We start from the raw sequence: 20,400 nt of genomic DNA, 5'->3' as shown, positions 1-20,400 counted from the left end.
CATATTCTTCAGATGCATGCTTGAAAATATTTTACTGACAAGGGTATGTGATCAAAAAATGCAGACTACTGAACTACTCCAAATCCATTAACAGATAAGGAAACTGAGGCCCAAAGGGTTTAAATGACTGACTTCCAAAGAGTGGCAGTGGCATACATGTGATTCACTTTGGTGGCCTAAGTCACCACTGGATGTCACTTTTGCCCCAGAATCACACAACCCCAAACCAACCGAATAACTAAAGAAGTTTCTATCTAAGATACTTTAAATGAAGGCTTCCTCAAGAAAAGTAACGCCAGCTCTCCTTATGTCAAGCAAAGTGGACAGAATTTGGTCTCCTCCCAATATTCAAGAGCTTAAATCAGTAAAAGGAAGTTGTGTGATGAAATCATCCTGGACCATGAAAAATCTAGACACCACTAATACCACACAGTCACTATGATAGACAGCAAAGAGACATAAGAAAAGTAGATATACAAATAAATACAGTCTTACATTCAGATGAGAAACCACTTTTATGCATTATTTCACTGCTATGATAACCTTGTTATTGCAGAAAGAAAAAAGTGTCAGGAAGTCTGAAAGTGAGATAGAAATGCACTGAACTCTCAAGCCATTTATGCAGTGACCCCAGTGATGATGACGTTGGGGATTATGTTTATTTACAGATAGTTCTCAAGTTAAGAATAATTCATAAATAAGGAATGGATGCCTAAACAGTGTGTCCTGTGCTCTCTGAGTCAGAATACTTGGGAAGAATGCCTTCTTAAACTAAAGGGGTACAGAAATATCAGGAGAGCTGGGTACTAGTCCCAGTTCTACCACTAATTAGCTGTGTTACTTTGGTCAAATCATTCCACCCTCTTTGGGTTGTGGTATCCTCACTGTTAGATGAAAGGACTCTAATCTCTAAGGCCCATTCCAGTTCTGTCTATGAAAACTTTGTGAAACGTTTCATTAGCTTCTCTCACACAAACAGGGAGAATTAGTATGGTAATGGTGACAGGAATACCTAGCTGATCCTGCCCAGACATCACCATCTCCTACCACTGCTACCTGAAGCTGCCTTTGCCACTATGAGAGCCAATCACACTACTGATGTGAAAGGATGGTGGACATATGCATACATGTCTTCTGAACTCACACTTTTACTCTTGTTCTCAGAGCTCGCCATTGAGAATATGCTATGGCTGCTCATACCTACCATGCATCTCTCCATTGCCCTCTGTGTGATACTAATTTTTATTCTTCAGACAACTATATTCTATGTCTCACTATGCATGGCAACACCAGTAGGATAACTGTATTTTTTTCCTTTAGAACAATCAAATAAAAGGCAGCGATGGATAACTGAAACAGCACTGTCATTGCTACACTTTAGGTATATTATGTATCTATGTATGTACATCGATATGTCTATAGATATACATATACACACACATATACATACGTATGTACATGTATATATACATATGTGTGTGTGTGTATGTGTTTTTCCCCCCAGGGGCTGGCTTCAGAACTAAGCAGCCAGTAGAGAGATGGCAAGTTGTCAAAGAAAGAGAAGGGAGTGTGGGGGTCAGTGGTCCTGCGCCGCCACTTTCTAGCTGACTGTCCGTGAGACTTGGGCAAAGTCACTTCTTCTAGAAGACAGCCCCAGATGACTCTTCCAGCTCTAAATCCTGTCATGCATTTACGAACATTTTTATTTTCTCTGGCAAAATGCACTGAATTGCAAATAACTGACTAAATGAACCTGCTCATCCTGTCCCACTCTTGTACAGTTGACTATATAAAATCATATTTAAATTTGAAAATAAACATGCCCTAAAGACCTTATTCTCAAAATAAATTGCTTAAGAGCCCTGCAAATCTTAAAACAAGGAAACTACTATTGTTGCTGTTACTATTGATATTGGTCAGCTAGGTGGCGCCACAGTGCACAGGGCGCTGGGCCTGGAGTCAGGAAGATGAGTCTTCCTGTGTTCAAATCTGGCCTCAGATACTTCCTAGCTGTGTGACCCTCGGCAAGTTACTTCACCTTGTTTGCCTCAGTTTCCTCATCTGTCAAATGAGCTGGAGAAGGAAATGGTAAACTACTCTAGGATCTCTGCCAAGAAACCCCAAATGGATTCACAAAGAGTTGGACACAACTGAACAACAACAAAATCACTGATACCAATAATAAGCTATTGACTTACCTTTTTTTGAGCAAGTGAGGCTCGCTGCAATTTCTCTTTGGCCTGGCTGTACTTCTCTTCTTTTTCTTTGATACGTTCGTGAAGTTTATGCTTTTCTTCCAACCATTCTACCCGCTTCTCTTCCAAAGAACTGTCAAAAATAAATTTGAAAAAAATTTTTTAAGATTATATTGACAGTATAACAGTCAACTCATTACTAAGTTTCACCCCAGAATCACAGATCATGAAAGCTGGTGAGGATCTTGGGGAAGCATCTAGTCCAAGTCTCTTTTTGACAGTTCAGCAAATGCAGGCCCTGAGAAATGCACAGGGCTGCTGAGGCCTCCTGCTTCCTAGGCCAGGGAGGAGGTAGAGAGGCATGAGGGGAGAGGGATAAACCGGCAGTCAGGAAGACCCGGGGTCATACCCTGATTCTGAGTTTTTAGCTACGCGTGGTCAAATTGCCTGACCTCTCCAAGGTTTCCTCATCGGTAAATAGTAAACTGAAATCATAATTTCTCTCACTAATGCAAATCATGCCCCATCCTTGAGGACCCTGGTTCTCAATCTCCCCTAAGCTCACCAGAAGAGGTCCACCCACCACACCACGGCTGTTCCTCAGTTGTATCTGAAATCACGAGGCTGCCCAGGGGCCTTCCTGCTCACTGCTGACTGTGTCCCCTCCCCCTCACCACATGACCAGTCCCTTTCTCCTTCCATGAGACGGCCCATGGATGATGGCATCTTTCAGTCTTGTTCAGTGCATTCCCCTTAGGGCTCTGAGCTGCTTCCTACATGCACACACACACGCATACATACACACACGTGCACGCGCACACGCACACACACACACACACACACACACGCACACCTGTCAGGCACCTCTCCACTGCCCTCGGCTGATGTCTCTTTTACACCTTCAGGGAGTTGTACTTCGTAACTCACAACCACAGCAACAACTACAGAAGGCTAAGATTAAAACCACGGGCCTCTGCTTTCATGGGAAGCTTGGAATCATTAAGCAAGCTCTGCAGTAAAGGCAATCCAGCCTGTTCTCCTCTGCTGTTCAACTCGGTGCCTATATCACGAATCATCTCTACGGCCTCTACCTCACAAGGCTGCCGTGCAGATCACACGTGCATTGATGTCCCTTACTGTCACTGGCATCGTCACTTCCACCACACAAAGCCATCCCTGGGTCCTTTGTCCACGTCAGCACATCTGTTCTCTTGATAACGTGGCCCATGGTAATTTGACCCTGATGGGGTGTGTGAAACTGGTCAGTGTGGGTATTCCCTGCACCCTCATGGGCCTCAGCATCGTCATGGCAGGGCAGGGAGGACTGGAATGGATGGTTTCTACCTTCTCTGAAAATTCTCCATCAGTGACTTCCCTCCAGAGTGTACACTGCCTTCTCTTGTCTACGCCCTCCTATAAATCTTCCACAAGGAGTCCACCCAACGTCCTGGGGCCTGTTTCTAGACCTTTCACGAAAAACAACAGGGAAGGCCGGCTACCCGTGGATTATCCCGTCGACACCCTAGAGAGCTGACTCACTTCCTTTTCTCATCATGCATTTATTTCTCTGAGAGCGTCTTTCAGAGGCTGCTTCTCAGCCGTCGTTTTGCAGAACCGATGGCTGGCTTAGCTCGGGCAGGTTAGAGCTGCCTCCATTGGTCTCCACAGCTTCTCCGTCAGCACTGACACTGATCTTTGTCTGAAGAGGTTCATGGCATGAATGTACACTGGGATGCCTGGAAATTGCTTCTACAACGGCCTCCGGGTATTTCCCATCTGCTAACACAGCATCAATCTCATTTTTGGTAACGTTTTCTAGTGTCCACCATGTCTAGCACCTCATGCCTTTTTATCACCGAAAGCATTCAGTGAAGTGAGCAGAACCAAAACAATAATTCGGACACGAATATCAATACTGTAAAGACTGTGGAATCACCTTATGACCTCTGACTGACACAAATCAAGCTGAAACATGCTCTCCACCTGCAGACGGAGAGCTGCCGGACTCAGAGGGAAGCACAGTCCCCTCACTCACTCTCCCTCTCTCCCCCCCATTTTTACGCCTGTGTGTCTGTGCATATACATACACACACACATACACATATACACCTCTACGTGTACACAACAAATGCCAGGGCTGCTGGGAAGAGCGCTGTGCATCGTCCGTAAGGAAGCTTCTAGCTGCACCTACTTTTCAGCCTCCACCTGAGCCTTTTCTGCTTGAGTCCGTGCAGTCCGGCATTCCTGCTTCAGCCTCTCCACCATCTCCTTCAGCTTTCGGTTAGAATCCACCAACTCCGTCTCCGACTGTGTGAGGGAGGTAACTTGGATCTGTAAACCACTGATTTGCTTTAAAAGAAAAAGGGGGAAGAAAAACAGATGCTTTTTAAACAAAACTCTCAAAGATGTAAAACAGAAAGCACCTGGATGCCCTGTCCCGCCCCACCAAGGTACCCCCTCACAGGTGCCATCACCAGGAGCAGTTTTCGTGGCCACAATCTGCCTAGCACCCCTCCCTTCAGTGAAGTGAGATGGCTGGGAAGGGAAAACAACATTTAACTATTACCATATTCTTGGAGCAAAATTACTCCCTGCCTCCTACAAATATCAGGCCCTAAGTTCAAGTGAACAGAAAACCATTCACAGTAAAAGTAATGAGTAACAGAGATCCCACTAACAAATTAAACCCATATAATGCTCATACAGTTTTAGCCAAATCCCTCTCCCCGCAAAGAACTTTCCCCTCTCGATCAGGCACTATTGGATCAACCAAATGGAAGGTAGGTCGCAGCCCACCTTCTTCAAAACCTGCAAGCTGTACCGTTTTTACTTGTACATCTCAGACATCCGCCCCCTTCTGACTACTCACCTAGCCTCGCTTCCCCTCTGCATTATTCCAAAATCCTCCTCCTGGATCCCCCTATTTCAACCTTCTTTCTTCTTCAACCTATCTTCTATGCAGCTGCCAAAGTGATTTTCCTGAAGCATAAATCTGAAAACACATTCGCCCCTACTCCATCAACTCCAACAGCTTCCTGCTGATTCCAGGATCCAATAGAAACCACTGGTGGGCCCTTCACAACCTGGCCCTAACCTACCTTTAACAGCCCGATTATACAGGATTCCCCTTCCTGCATCCTGTGGACCAACCCAGGTCCTTACACTCAAACCAAGAGTCAACTAAGACAGCCAGACACAAATAGGAAAGTAAGGGATAACATGGGCACTCAGCAGGCCTTCATAAAGAGGAGCAGATCTGGACTGAACACTGCTGAGTGGTCATCAGAGGTAATTCAATTTCACTTAATATTTTGGTGAATATCTCTTTGGTGTGTGATGATTACCTATACGATGAGAAACAGGACTCCTAAAATTATTCCTAGAATGCTATATTGTATATCTTTTAATAAAGTATCTCCCCCGACCACCTTCTTCCCGGCCCCAGCAAAGAAAAAGAAATGACCTACTTGGCTGCCTATATTGACCAAATTAACTGAATAAGTATCATTTCTGAGTCCACCCTCTCTTCTAGGATAGATATGAAGTTTCCTTCAAAATCATGCAGCATATTCAATTACATTAGTCTAAGAAATATTACTATTAATAAAAGCATTATATTTTTAGTGAGAGCAAAATGATTTTAGTACTATTGATAACATTTTAAATGTTTTTTAAAACTCATCTTTATCTCACCTCGTTAAAATTTCTATTTTTTGTGCATCTCTTATAATCTACATGTTAGTATAATAAATGGATAGGAACAGGGATTATAACTGTGATTTCATTGCTATAGGGAGCTCCCAAGTGAGGAAATTCCCTCCACCAATGCAATTAGCTACCTTTTCTGCAACTTATAGTCTTACAGAGCTGCCTAGAGCAGTGAGGGGGGAAGTGACTTGTCCAGAGCCACAGAGCCTGTATGTGTTGGAGGCGAAATGTGAAGTGCGAGCTTCTCTTCACAACTGTGTCTCTGTCCTCTACACCCACTGCCTCTCTATACACGTACAATAGTATGTGTCTGTATATGCCCATATAAATATAAATGTACACACACACAATATTATATATGTTGTTTAGTCATTTCAGTCAATTCTGACTCTATGATCCCATATGAGATTCTCTTGGCAAAGATACCAGAGCGGTTTGCCACTTATTTCTCCAGTTCATTTTACAGATGAGGAAACTGAGGCAAAGAGGGTGAAGTGACTTGCCCAGGGTCACACAGCTAGTAAGTGTCTGAGGTCAGATTTGAAGTTAGGTCTTCCTGACTCCAGGCACAGCACTCTATCCACTGAGCTACCTAGCTTCCCCTCAATTTATAAAAAGATATACATATATTAGGGGTATGCTCAATTTTTTTCTGATGGGGTACACAATCAAAATATTTTGGAGAGCATTGCTATAGACTTTTATTTGTATATATAACAAAAAAATAAATAAAGCAGGTGTGTGCATATTTAGCAAACAAATGTCCACAGAACACATGAAATGGCCTCTGCTCTCTCCCCTCTCATGGAATGAAGAACTACAAAGCTTTACTTTAGCCACAGTTGCAAATACCATTCTGCGTGACAGCTAAATGAACAGGCCGTTTTAAAACACCCTCGTGAGCCACAGGCTGATAAGGCTAAAATCAACCAAGACCAGCTAACTCCTCTGTGACCACTCAGCTATGATTCAGAAACTAGCTGCACTGGAGTGCACCGTGGCCAAGCACCCACACGACGTCCTAAGCAGGATCCCAAAAGGAGGGGCTCTTCCCTTTCACTTTAAAGCACTCTAAGACCTCCGACAAATCTCTTGTTTTCATGTCTGAAATTTTTAATGATAAAATTAACATTTCTGAAAATACCATACTGCCTTAGCTCTTGAGGATACAATAAGAAACAACTAATAAAACAAAAAACAAAACAAAACTGGAGTTACCTGTGACTCACCTGCAGTAACTTAACATTCTATGCAATCTGGGGCTGTGGTTTGGAACAAGCCAGTATTTGATTATAGATCAGTAGATAAGTATCTTAAGAAAATATCAGAGGGCAACAGCAACTTCCTAAACTAAAGCTGAAACTTTAGAAATCAAACTCAGCGGCGTATTAACAACCACAGTGATGGGGTTTTTACAATGCTGAAATCTAAAATCTATAGATGCTCAGCCTGCTGAAGCCAGGGGACTGTCTTTTGCCTCTTTTTGTATCCACAGCCCTCAGTGCAGTGCCTGGCACATAATAGGTGCTTAATAAATGCTTACTGACTTAGCTGAGACTGTCTGAATCCTGGAGATCTTTAAACAAGCAATTAAAATGTGAACCAACACCTACAAGCTCTTACCTGTTTAAGATCAGCATTTTCAGTTTTTTCTTTTTCTACGTTCTCATTAGCAATCATCTGCTGCTGAAGCTTCATTCTAAAAATTTGACAATGCGACAAAGAATGTTATTAAGAACTAATGGTATGATGAATTAATAATTTATAGTCCAACGGTAAGTTTTTAGTAAAGTCAGATCCTGAAAGGTCATTCCATCTTTATGGAAAGACCGTCCTGCTCAGTCACTGCACTGTACCCTGCACACCCTGGGAGGCGCTACCGCATGGAACCTCAGGTCTCAAGGTGCTGGCCGACACAAAACAGGAAGGAGCATCTTAGATATTCTGATCAAAACATCAGCTTCACAGGAGGAAGAGGAAAGTGGGGGTCCCGCGTGGGGCACACAAATACAAGTGTCCCTATAGATAGAATGGTTAGCCTAGGGAACAGAGGTTTACGCCAGGTGTAAATGTTTCTATCTCTTTCCTCCTCAAACTCAAAGCATTTATTTTCTAAACCACTTACTGGGCCATTTGTTGCTATGAGAGAGTGAGGCATTGTGAATAGTCCTGGACTTACAACCAGAAAGATGCGGGTTCAAATCATGCCTCTAGCACTTGCTAAGTATGACCCTGGGAAATTCATTTAACCTCTGAAAATTCCCTAACATTTATCTCCTGAGCCCCAGCTGTGGTCTGCTATGGTGGTAATAGAGTGAAATAACTTGGGAACGAAGTAAGCACCCAGAAGCTGAAGGATCCCTCTTTCAGGGGAGTCTCGACAAGGAGCAAAAACAGCCTAGGCTGTTCAGTGAGAAGGTGAAAAGCTAGCTAAAAACAGGGGGACAGGATGAAAGGAGAGAAAGAGAAGGATAAACAGGGGGAAACAGGATGAAGGGAAATACAGAGTCATCATAGCTGTTAAAAAAAAGTATAGCGTGTTTCTCTGATAAAGGCCTCATCTCTCACATATATTGAGAGCTGAGTCCAATTTATAAGACTACAGGACATTCCCCAATTGATAAATGATCAAAGGACATGAACAGGCAGTTTTCAGAAGAAATCAAAGCTATCTGTAGTCATGTGAAAAATGCTCTGAATCACCGCTATCGATTAGAGAAATGCAAATTAAAACAACTCTGAGGTACCACCTCACACCTAAGGCTAATATGACAGAAAAAGAAAATGACAAATGTTGGAGGGGATGTGGGAAAATGGGGACACTAATTCATTGTTGGTAGAGTTGTGAAGTGATCCCACCATTCTGGAAAGCAAATTGGAACTATGCCCAAAGAGCTTATAAAACATACATACCCTTTGACCCAGCAATACCACTACTAGGTCCGTATCCCAAAGAGATCAAAGAAAAACGAAAAGGACCTATAGGTATAAAAATATTTACAGCAGCTCTTAGTGGAGGCAAAGAACTGGAAATTGAGGGGATGTCCATCAATTTAGGAATAGCCAAACAAATTGTGCTATATGATTATGATAGAATACTATTGTGCTATAAGACATGGTGAGCAGGATGGTTTCAGAAAAACCTGGGAAGACTTATATGAACCGGCACAAAGTGAAGTGAGTAGAACCAGTAGAACACTGTGCACGGTAACGGAAATATTTTATGATGATCATCTGTGAACAACTTGGCTGTTCTTAGCAATACAAAGATCCAAGACACTGAATGGACTTATGATGAAAAATGCTATCCACCTCCAGAGAGAAAACTGATGGGAGTCTGAATGCAAATCAAAGCATACTTTTTAAAACTTTACTTCCTTTTTTTTTTTTTGGTCTGTGTTTTCTTTCACAATATGACTATTATGGAAATGTTTTACATGACTGCATATGTATAACCTATATCAAAATGCTTGCCTTCTCAAGGAGGGGAGGGAGAGAATTTCAAACTCAAAATTTTAAAAAACAAATGTTAAAAATTATTTTTACATGTAATTGGAAAAAAAAAGTTCAGTTACCAATCATCTAAGATAAAGACCTCATCTCAAACCTCAACCTTCTTGACCTCTCACTAGCATGCCATACTGCCGACCACCCCCTCCTCCTAAATAATCTCTTGGAGTTTTCCTAATTCCACTCTCTCCTCATTCTCCTCCAACCTGTCTCATTGATCCTTCTGAATCTCTCTCGCTGGACCTTCATCCAGGTAACACCCACTGACCATGGCTGCCCTCCCCCAAGGCTCTACTCTGGCCCTCTTCTCTTTTCTCATTTTACTCTCTCACTTGACCTCATTACACCAGTGGAATTCAATTATTATCTCTATGAATCCCAGGTTTCTTTGGCCCTCTGAGTTCCATTCCAGCATTCCCAGCTGCCCATTGGGTATTTCAGACTGGGTTTCCTGTAGGCACTTCAAAACAGAACTTCTTGTAATTTTGGCTGTGATGTTCTTGGGAGTTTTCATTTTAGGACTGCTTTCAGGAAGTGACTGGCAGATTCTTTCCATTTGCTCTCTGTCCTCTGATTCTGATAAGTCTAGACAGTTCTCTTTTACCATTTCTTAAATTCAAATCTTTCTTTTTGGTCATGGCCATCATGTAGTTCAGGAAATCTTAAATTATCTCTCCTTGATCTGTTTTTAGGTCAGTTGCTTTTGATAGCATTTACATGATAATATTTATAATATTACATTATTAAATGCTTGTTGTCTACATTTGCTTCTATTTTTTCAGTCTTCTGACTTTGTTTTTAATATTTCTTATTTTCTCATGGACTCTCACTTTCAATCTGTCCTTCAAACCTGTCATTTATTTCCCAATAATTTTCTCTAGCACTCATTTCATTTATAATATCATTTTAAACTCTTTTTAAAACTCCTGCTTTATTTCTTTGGGAATTCTAATGACTTTGTGGCTAAGCTGTGTTCTTCTTTAAGGCTTTGCTTGTATATTGTAGAATTGTTTTCCTCTTCTGGTTATGTGTATGTGTCTTGGACATCCCTAGATCCATAACAGCTTTTTGTCATGGAAATCTTTTGTTGTTGTTTACTCCTTTTTCCAGTTTTACTTTTCAAACTGGGACTTTATGGTAAGGCCATGGTCTGTGCACTTCTAGCAGGAATGCAATCCAGGGCCTCATTTAGTCCTGATTTGTATTCTCTGGGGATCTTGCCAATGTGTTTTCTGGGTTACGACTACCGTATTCGTCAAGGATCTCCAGGACAGTTTGAGTAAAAAAGATGAGAACTTCCAGTGGGCCCTAAGCAGTCTAATCTTGAGCAAGGACGGATCACTGCCCTCCTAGATGAGCTTTCCAGGTTATAGATCCTGCATTAAGTCTCAGCAACACAACTACAGACTTGCCTCTGGGTGAAACTCCAGCAGATATTGATCCCTACCCCTCTCAGTTAGCCAGAAGGTTCCACATCATCCGTGACTTACCCCAGGGATGTGTCCTAGATACAGGTCTTGGGTCACAATGTCAGAGATGTGCCAGTGGGCTGAAACCAAAATCCATCTTTAGGGTCAGACCAACAGAACTACAGACCCGTCCTTCTTCCACAAATCTTGCCATGGTCACTTGCCTATGGGCTAATTTTGTGATCTGGGGATGGATAAATGACCAACTCTGGTTTCTCCTTAGACTTCCCAATCACCACTCAATCTGGCATCTTTCTGAGATTTTTGTTGGAGTAAATGTGGGGAGAGCTGGGCTATGCTACTTTCTCCTACTCCATCATCCCCCTTCCCCCTAAACCCTTCAGCCTTCTGAAATTCCCTATTACTGCCAAGTTCAAGTACCCTTCTAACTGCCTAAGTTCACTATTTCAGTGTCATGCTCAGCTGCTCTCTCTCTCTCTCACTTATCTATCTGACATATACTATCTGTTGCCAACTTTTTTTTTCCTTTTCTTTATTTTTAACATGTGTTTTTAAAACTTTGGGTTCCAAATTTTCTCCCTTCCTCCCTCCCCACCCCCCTTCATTGAAAAGGCAAGCATCTCGATACAGGTTATAGATGTGCAGTCATGCAAAACACTTCCATAGTAGTCCTGTTGTGAAAAACTAAGTGTATTTCCCTTCATCCTATCTTACCCCCCATTTATTCTATTCTCTCTTTTGACCCTGTCCCTCCTCACTATTTCCAACTCTTGAAATTTCTTTCCCTACAACATCTCTCAGATGTATTCTCTTTCTGTCTACTCCCAGTCACCCTCCTAACTCAGCCCCTTATTACCTCCCCCTAAGACTACTGCAATTACCTTCTACTTGTTCTCCCTCCCCTCCCTGCCCTTCCCCCACTCCAATCCATTCATCTACCCTGCTGCCAAAGAGTTTCCAAATGAATGGGTCTGGTCATTTCCCCTTCCCCCAACCCTGTTCAAAGAGCTCCAGGATCTGATTGACACGTGAAGCTTTCCACGACCTGGCTCCTTACTACCATGCCTTTCCAATCTTCCTGCATTCTCCTCCTCTGCTCCCACTCTATGGTCCAATCATACAGTCGCATTACTTGCTGCTCTGGAACATGACGCTCCCATTCTTGACTGTGCCTCTGAACTATTTGTCATGCCTACAATGCTCTCCTTCCTGCTCTCCAAATCTCCGAATGCCTGGTTTCCATCAAGACCAGCTTAAGAACTCCCCCCCAGAAGACTATTCCTGATCCTTCCAGCTACCAAGGCCAAGCCCTCCAAGGCGATCTTTCAACTGCTTTAAATGAATCTCGCATGTTTTTCTTTATAGACCAGCTAACACATATATGGTATTTTAAAGATTTCAAAGTACTTTTATGTCTATTATCTTATTTGATCCTCACAACAACCCTATGAGGTAGATGCCATTATTTCATCCCCATTTTATCAATGAGGAAACTGAAAAAGAACTGGAAGATGTAGTTGACCTTATGAATCACAAATGTATTATTATGAAAAAAGTCAACACAATACTAGGACATATTAAAAGGCAATATACTTAGGGGCAAAAAAAAATACAAAAACGGAAGGGGAAGACTGACTAAAGTGTAAGTACAGTGAAGCTTCATTAATGCAGTCTAAAATGTTTTTAGAGAAACTGTTTTATTACTGTTAAGAACACATAAGACTTGGAACTAGCTGGGAAGAGTGGAGGCAAGCCACCGAGATCCTGCTTTAATGAAGCAATAAGAATGATTTATAATTAACAAACCAAAGCAAAAGCCCAAGCACCTTCTATTTATCTAATAATTATAATGCCTACACATAGGGTCTCATTCTTTGCACTCATAACCTTAAGCACACAAAGAAGTTAAATAAATACTTGATGACTGATTGATAAATGCATCTTTCTACGGTTACATAAAAATTGTTTATTTCCTTAAGCTGGAAACAAATTCTCTTATATTATTCAAGAATTTAATAATCGTGTTTTCCACTATACTTCCAGCTAGCCCCTTCTAAATCATCACATATTCTGCATCAGAATCTGAATTATGTGTCTGTGTTATTTGTTCTTAACCACAGTCAAAAAAAAATTTAAAAAAAGAACAGATGCGGCTAACCTTCTGAGTCTGAAATGTAGTACAGTTTAAAAAAAAAAGTCAAATCAATATTGAGATACATTAGATACACTGAGATAGATACATGCAAAAAACCTGGAAAATAATTCTTGCACTGTACTTAATATATGTCAAATCCTTTAAAGGAGGTAGAGAAATAGAAAGAGATATAAAATCGTGACCCAAATGGCTAATAGGGTGGAAAATAATCCCTATAAAGCAAGGTTAAAAGATGGGGGCTATTTTGCTGAGAAAAGAGAAAACTAAGGGTCAAGTTCATTACTGTGTAAGTAAATAAGTGTTTGCGAATGCTAGGCAGTAATTCTCCATGTAGACATGTAAGACAGTAAGAGCAGAGTAACTGGAAGATTAAATCACAGCAGGAAAGAGCCTAAGTGAACAAGGGAATGACTTTTTAAACAACTGAGGGATAAAACATTGAAGCAGGCTCCCTAAATGAAGGTATATACCCACTTTCTGGAGATTTTCAAAAAGACAATATACAATCATGTGGCTGGCCTGATTTTGACACCGACGCTCCTACGAGCAGGGGGCTACCCTAAAGAACATCTCCAGGCTCCTTCTAGAATTATCATTGTAGACTCATTGACTTAACATGAAGAGTTAATCCTCCTCCTAATCAAGAACCCCACTTCCAAAAGTCTATTACACTCTTTTCATGCACCGAATGTGGTACCTCCAAAGAGGGTTATGTGGCTTGAACATGCCCAGTTAGAAGAGTCACTAGAGCTTTAGAATGAAGAAGATACATGGACACAGATGTTTGTAACCTAATACTCTGCAGCTCCCTCTTGGCTGCCTCTTCCGCCATCTGCGAAGCCCGCACTTTCTCTTCATACTGATCCTTTTCAGATTGCCTCCAGACATCTTGTTCCACTTTAATTTTCTCTAAATCTGCTAATTTGTTCTCAAGTTCTAGCCTAAAACGACAGACAATAATTACGTTAGAAGAACCACAATAAGGATAAGACAGCAACAAAATGTCTTCATTTACAAGGAGATTTAAAACAAAACAAGGGATTTAAGCCCTTACTTTTCATCTTGCAAGGCTGCTAGTTTTTGGTAACCTTCTTCTTTGGCAGCTTGTACTTTCCGAACTAATTCACGGTCCTTTTCTAATAAAAGCGTTTTGTGGCGTTCAATAGTTGACTTGAGGATTTCATTGTCTGACTGCAGTCCTGGTTGGTTGGTTTTTAAAGAAGGAAAAAAAGAATTGTCTTCATCATTACCATTAAGTTAAAAATTGGGCTTAACAGGCATTCACAGGTGCTGGTTAAAAAAAAAAATACAACTTTGCAAACTAACAGTGAATAACAGTCCCTCTGAACATATAACTTCAATTTCAATAAGTTCTTTAAAGTATCAACAAATTCTCCTTAACATATGAAAACTCAAGGACAATAAATCTTAACAGTTAATCTGTGTCAACTGTTAAAACCAAAAATATTGACGTATCTTTCACTTTCGTCTTCAAAGTCCCATTCAGGGAGTTTTCATTATGAAAAGGCTTTGTTATAAAATAATTTCACATATAAAAAAGACCCTAAGTGTGGAATTATTGTAAGACAAAGAATAAGGGGTACATTTTCATCAGGTTTAATAAAAAATACTCATTTCTTGCCTAATGACTCTATGAAGAGAGAAAAAAAAAATTACATTGGCTCTTTGAATTCCCCAATGCTTTTCCAAACAGAGACTTACTCTAATACTTAATCCTTAGTTTTCCTAAAAGGACAAATATTCTATTTCATTAGTGGAAAAACAAAGGTACATTAATATCGAACTCAACATCACAAAAGTCAACACATAGAACAGAGAAAAAAACCCTGAAAAAACTTAACCAATAATCATGGTTCAATATTAACTAGAGATAAACAACAAAAACTATTCACCAAGCCAGTTCAATTAAATGATCCATGATGGTTGTGTCCAAATAATTCAGAGGCAACACTTTCGACAAGGTCTAAAGCCCCCTGAGGAGACTGACATGGTCCTCAGCCTAAAATGGGAGATACATCTCTAATCAAATGTAGCATCCAAGATAAACTGGACTCTAAGAACTGCCAAAACTTTGCTCTGAAACATGGAAGCCTCAGACCAGCAAAGACCTGGTGACAAACCAGGGAACAGGAGTGCAGTAGTAAAAGTAAAGCATGCACAGCACACTTTTCATTTTGCCCTGCAGTACTAACACTTTCTTAAGTGTGGACAGTCAACAAAATAATAAATTCATCTCTGGTTTATAGCTTTGGCCGATTTTCAAGGTAAAAATGCTCCCACTGAAAATTTAACAGTCAAGCTATTCCAAGCTGGCTCCTTCACAACCAGAAGGAAGATCTAGCCCACAGCAATCTCACCACACCCAGATTGCCAGCGTTGTTGACTTTAGGGGAAGGAAAAAAAATTCATGGAGATAGATCCCTTTACTTGGTAGATGACATATATATATATATACATATATATCGTATTTATCAATAAAACAACAGAGCTAAGGAGTATCTTATTTACTATGAGGTGGAGAGCAATTCAGGAGCACTTAAAAGTCCAATCATCGTGCTCAAGTATCAAGTCCAATCTTTGCATGAAAAATGAAAGAGATCATGGAATAGTGAGGACAGAAAAAAATAAGTCATATGACCATAGCCTCAAAATAAGTTTAAGACAATAAAACCAAACAGGTACAGAACCTAATTGGAAACATTTATAACCAAACCATCTAGATATTTTAATTTAGTACAAAAATCAACATTCATACAAAGTGTCATGAAACTGGATTTTGGTACAAATAAAAACAAAGTAACAATTTGAATACCCTAGATCTATCAATGAAGTATCGTATAAACCAATTAAACTGGAAACTTGATTTAGCATGTGTAAATAACCACAAAAGTCACAGGAAATACTTACCATCCACTTGACTTTGAATCTTATTCCTTTCTCTTTCTATTTCACTCCTGGTTCTGGCTGCCTCCAGTTTGATATCTGCTATTTCTAATTTGTTTGAATGTTTAAGTTCTTCAACCTGTTGGTAATTTGAAAGTAAAATTATTAGTCATTTTGTTATTGATGAGAGCGCACACACATACTCTCACACAGCTGTTGATAAGACTATGCTTTGGCTAACAGCAACCTACTACATTTATCTCCCTGGTAGAGCTTCACTCAGCAGTTCCATGTTAGGAGGTCACTTAAGTGAATTCACCCAATTCATAAGATCCAACAATCTGTCATTTAAATCTATATCACTTTAAAACTCAAGAGAATCCAAAACACTTCCTCACCAAACAAAGCCATGGCCTGATGATACTCATTGTGAAGTACTTCTCTCTGGTCCAAATCTCTCCAGGTTAAACACTTAAACATTATGTGTACTATTGTATCAACATTCTCTGTATAATAAATATGTAATAATGAAGTTCATTATTGAGTCATTCCTGAATCATCTTTTTTCTACACAAAATAATTTTGATTAGCGGATTCCATATTTTTCAGTTCTTTAACCTTCTTTACTCTTCTAAGTATTTCACCTGTTTCTTACACAATGACTCTCAGTTAAATCAGTAATGTATATAATGGTAATATTATCTTAGCTTTATATAGAACATTATATGTGTGTGTGCATACACATATACATACACACACACAAATTTATACATTATCATTTGATTCTCAAAATAGCTTGATGGGGTAAGTAGCCTAAGCTTTTTTTTTACTGGCAAAGGAATTTATTAAATTTTTGAATAGCTCTAATTATTGGGAAGTTCTTCCATTTTATACTGATCAAAATCTACAATCCTTACCTTTCACTAAATGTTCTTAGTTTTGCCATCTGTATTAACATAAAACGCTTTCAAATATTTCAAAGTAATAACCATATCTTTAAAATACAGTGGCCAGAGCTGGACAGATTAGTTTAGTAGACAGCTGAATATTCTGAAGTACAGCAAAACTATTACCTGCTATGATTTGGATACTCTATTAATAAGATTGCATAAACTTTTTAAAATCTTTTTTTATAAATTTATTGATTGATTTATTTTAGTTTTCAACATTTACTTTTATAAAATTTTGAGTTTCAAATTTTCTTCTCCTTCCCCCCTCTCCACCCTCCCCAAAATGGCAAGCATTCTTATGTGGGCTACACACATACAGTCATATTAAACATATTTCCACATTATTCATGTTGTGAAAGAATCAGGACAAAAGGGAAAAACCACAAGAAAGAACAAACAAACCAAAAAAAGTATTATTACCCCCATTTTATACATCAGGAGGCTCCTGCTCAATAAGGACTTAATCAATGTCACAAAGCTAATATGTGATGAAACAAGAACTTTAACCTGATCCTTCCAAGTCCAGTGTTCTCTCTATTAAACCACAATCCCTACCTAAGTTCTCAAATACTCCATAAGGGTTATAAGCCTCAGATTAAATCCCTTAAATATGTGAAATGTGAAAGGTACGGGGTCGGAGAACATTAAGTTCGCTTTATCTTCAGAGGCCAGACTCACACCTTTCTGAGAGCAACTAGGGACCTATAAGCCAATGAAAGGAGTCTTACAGACAAAGAGGGACAGAACTAGATTTAGCAGAACCTCACTGGAGAAGAGGAATGCCTGCCATTAAAGAGCCTGGCTGCTCCAACAAAGAAAGCTAAATATAATGGTGGCTTAAAAGAAACAAGGGAAAAGGCAGAGGAATCCAGTGAGTCATTGCGATTATTTCCAAAAGCTGCCAGGGATAATGCCAAATGAACTGGTACACTTAAAAACAGTATTAAACCTTGTGCTTTAAGAGTAAAAAAGCAGCTCACTGACATCCAAGCTAACGTCCAGCAAAGATGGCTGCCTAAACAGAGGCAGGCTACCCAGATCTCCTGCAACTACTCTGGCAAAAAATCTGAAATTTGCACCAAGCAAAATGATCAAAAAATCCAACGAGAAACTACAGTAACTTCTTCCAACCCTGAAATACACAAAAATTAGCCAAGTACATGGACAAAAAGGAGGGCCATTGCAAAACCGGTGCCTATACAGGCAAATGAACCCACCGCATCCCAGCATGACTGTAGACAGGCCAGAGACATGTGCAACCTGTATGACTCTGTGTCCAGAGGCAGCAAAAAAGAAAGAACCTGTCCCCCCAACCCCACATCTCCTCTAAAGGAGGTGAAAAAGCCAGAAGTCAATGTGTTTGTCCATCTTTTCACATGAGAAAGCTGTGGCCTGTTGACTTCCTATCCTTTCTCCTTTCTTGAACTATATCCCTTCTAATGTTTCCTCTCCCCATCAGCACGGGGATTAGAACAATTCACAATTACTCATTCTAGCTTCTTCTGTCCACTGACAGACAGCACAAAGAGCTGACTTGTTTCATGGAGATTTTAAAGGGACACTGATCACTTTACATCTAAAGGAGTTATTGAAAATTACTGTACAAAATAAATTGAGCAGTACAGGGAAAGAACAATTCTGATCCCTGAGGCTATATCTGAATGTTTTATAGAAGAAAAATGTATTAAGAAGATTTTAAATGATATTTCAAAAAACATTGTTCTCAGTTTTCTTTACAACTTGAAGTTGTCGACATTTTCCAATTTTAACAAATGGTTGTTTGTGATGCAAAGGAACACCTGGGTGTGTTTGATATCTAAGTCAATGAAATCTGGGTAAACATTTGTTGGATTTTAAAATAGATCTTGTATCCTTGTGACTAGAAATAGCTTATCAAATGTGATCCTAAAAATCAAATGTGATTCCCTATAGAGGGAAACATTAAGTTCTCAATCACAGTGTCTGAGTCTGGGAATGACAGATTTTTTTTAAAGGAAGTGCACTTTGAACTTGGTGTATGTGCATATATTAAGCTTTTTTCTACCAATGCTGAGTAATGTACATTTTAACACTTCATCCTTTTTGTAACCAGATAAGCACTGATTTTGCAGGATGACTTGTTGGGCTTGAGGGTCTAGAAAGAGTTCCTTCTTTGGGATGCTCATTCTGGATCACAAGGAGATTGAACTCACCACATTCATGGACTCATCAGCCAACCGACCTAAGAGTTAAGGCCATCACGTGAATCGGAGTGACCAGAATCACACATTTCTGAATTCTTGGGTAATTATTTCTAGCTATTATTGACATTCATTTCCTATACATGTGTATTCTGTTGAGTTTATACTAGAATCCAGGCCTGCACAACCTGTGGCCTGTAGGCACACCAAAGGATTTCGAGCGGCCTGTGAAAAATGTAGGGGATATTTTCCTTTGGCAGGCCACAAGCAGTCTGTGGGCTGCAGGTTGTGGAGGCCTGCTATAATCCCTATGGAGAAAGTCTTGTATTCTGCCATTCTTGAAGTTCAAAAAAGTTTATCCATATTACTTAAATCTCTTAAGATTTCAACCCTCTCATCTTGTGCTTTTTTAAACTCTCTTTGAGCCCTACTTCCCTCTTCAGAAGAACATAATGAAAGAGAAAGAATTTGCTGAACGCTAATTTCTTGTAATTGAAGAATTGTTTCCACTCCATTGCCACACTTATGTTCCCCATGCCCCTCCCCCAATCACAGGTTTTAACTCTTTTTTTAATGTTAAAAACTCCTTTTTACATTCTATCCTTTGACATGGGAATTTGTTTTGCTCTTAAACATTTACAAAAAGGAAGTGAAGATCACCAGGATACCACACAGCTTGGTTTCATCAAGAAGTCAGAGTGGTAAACGAACATCACTCCTTTTTTTGATGGGATTACTATACTGATAGATCAGGGAAAAGTCACAGAGGATGTCATCAAGGCATCTGACAGAATTTTTCATTCTGTCCTCTGTACAAAATGAAGATATGTGACCTAGAAGATAGTGTAACTAAGTATATCCGAAACTATTTGAATAACTGGACTCAAAGAACATTCATTAGCAAACAAATCAACAGAAAATTACCTCTGCTAGAATATAAAGGAGAACTGTATTTAGTCAAGTGATGTTCAATACATTTATCAGTGACTTGAAAGAAGGCCAAGATGACATACTTAACCAATTTGAAGATTATATTGAGCTGGGAGAGACTGCTAACATTTTAGGTGATATGGTCAATATAACATTTTAAATGATAGGGTCAAGATACAAAAAGATCTCAAAAGGTATCTATAAAGATAAAATTTACTATGAATGAAGGTGAAGTCCTACACTTAGGTTCAAAGAATTAATTGCACATGTACATGATTGGGGGGCAGGAGGGAATAACCAGTAATAAAACTGTATGTAACTGAAATTCATGGTTTCATATATAATCTTCTTTCTGTCCTACTCTGTACATGGAAATTCACATTTTATTTGGTGTTTGTTAAGTCTAGAATAAAAAACAAACAGTACCTGTAAAACAAG

At 39.8% G+C, this 20,400-nt stretch overlaps 1 protein-coding gene across 8 annotated transcripts in view; it reads right to left on the bottom strand.

Moving 5' to 3' along the window:
• Window positions 1-20,400, bottom strand: part of CEP83 (centrosomal protein 83) — a 115,545-nt gene that overhangs the window by 8,772 nt on the left and 86,373 nt on the right. For all 8 annotated transcript variants that reach the window (XM_027855869.1, XM_027855871.1, XM_027855870.1 and 5 more), the window contains 6 exons: window positions 15,927-16,041; window positions 14,053-14,197; window positions 13,790-13,939; window positions 7,527-7,602; window positions 4,387-4,544; window positions 2,199-2,328 (listed from right to left, as the gene is read on the bottom strand). In XM_027855869.1, coding sequence (XP_027711670.1) covers window positions 2,199-2,328; window positions 4,387-4,544; window positions 7,527-7,602; window positions 13,790-13,939; window positions 14,053-14,197; window positions 15,927-16,041 — 774 coding nt within the window. The remainder of the gene's footprint in view (window positions 1-2,198; window positions 2,329-4,386; window positions 4,545-7,526; window positions 7,603-13,789; window positions 13,940-14,052; window positions 14,198-15,926; window positions 16,042-20,400) is intronic.

Source organism: Vombatus ursinus, unplaced genomic scaffold (assembly GCF_900497805.2).
Source record: "Vombatus ursinus unplaced genomic scaffold, bare-nosed wombat genome assembly UNPS02011334.1, whole genome shotgun sequence".
In the NCBI taxonomy this organism is placed as follows: Eukaryota; Metazoa; Chordata; class Mammalia; order Diprotodontia; family Vombatidae; genus Vombatus; species Vombatus ursinus.
This window is presented reverse-complemented; position numbering and strand designations above follow the sequence as displayed.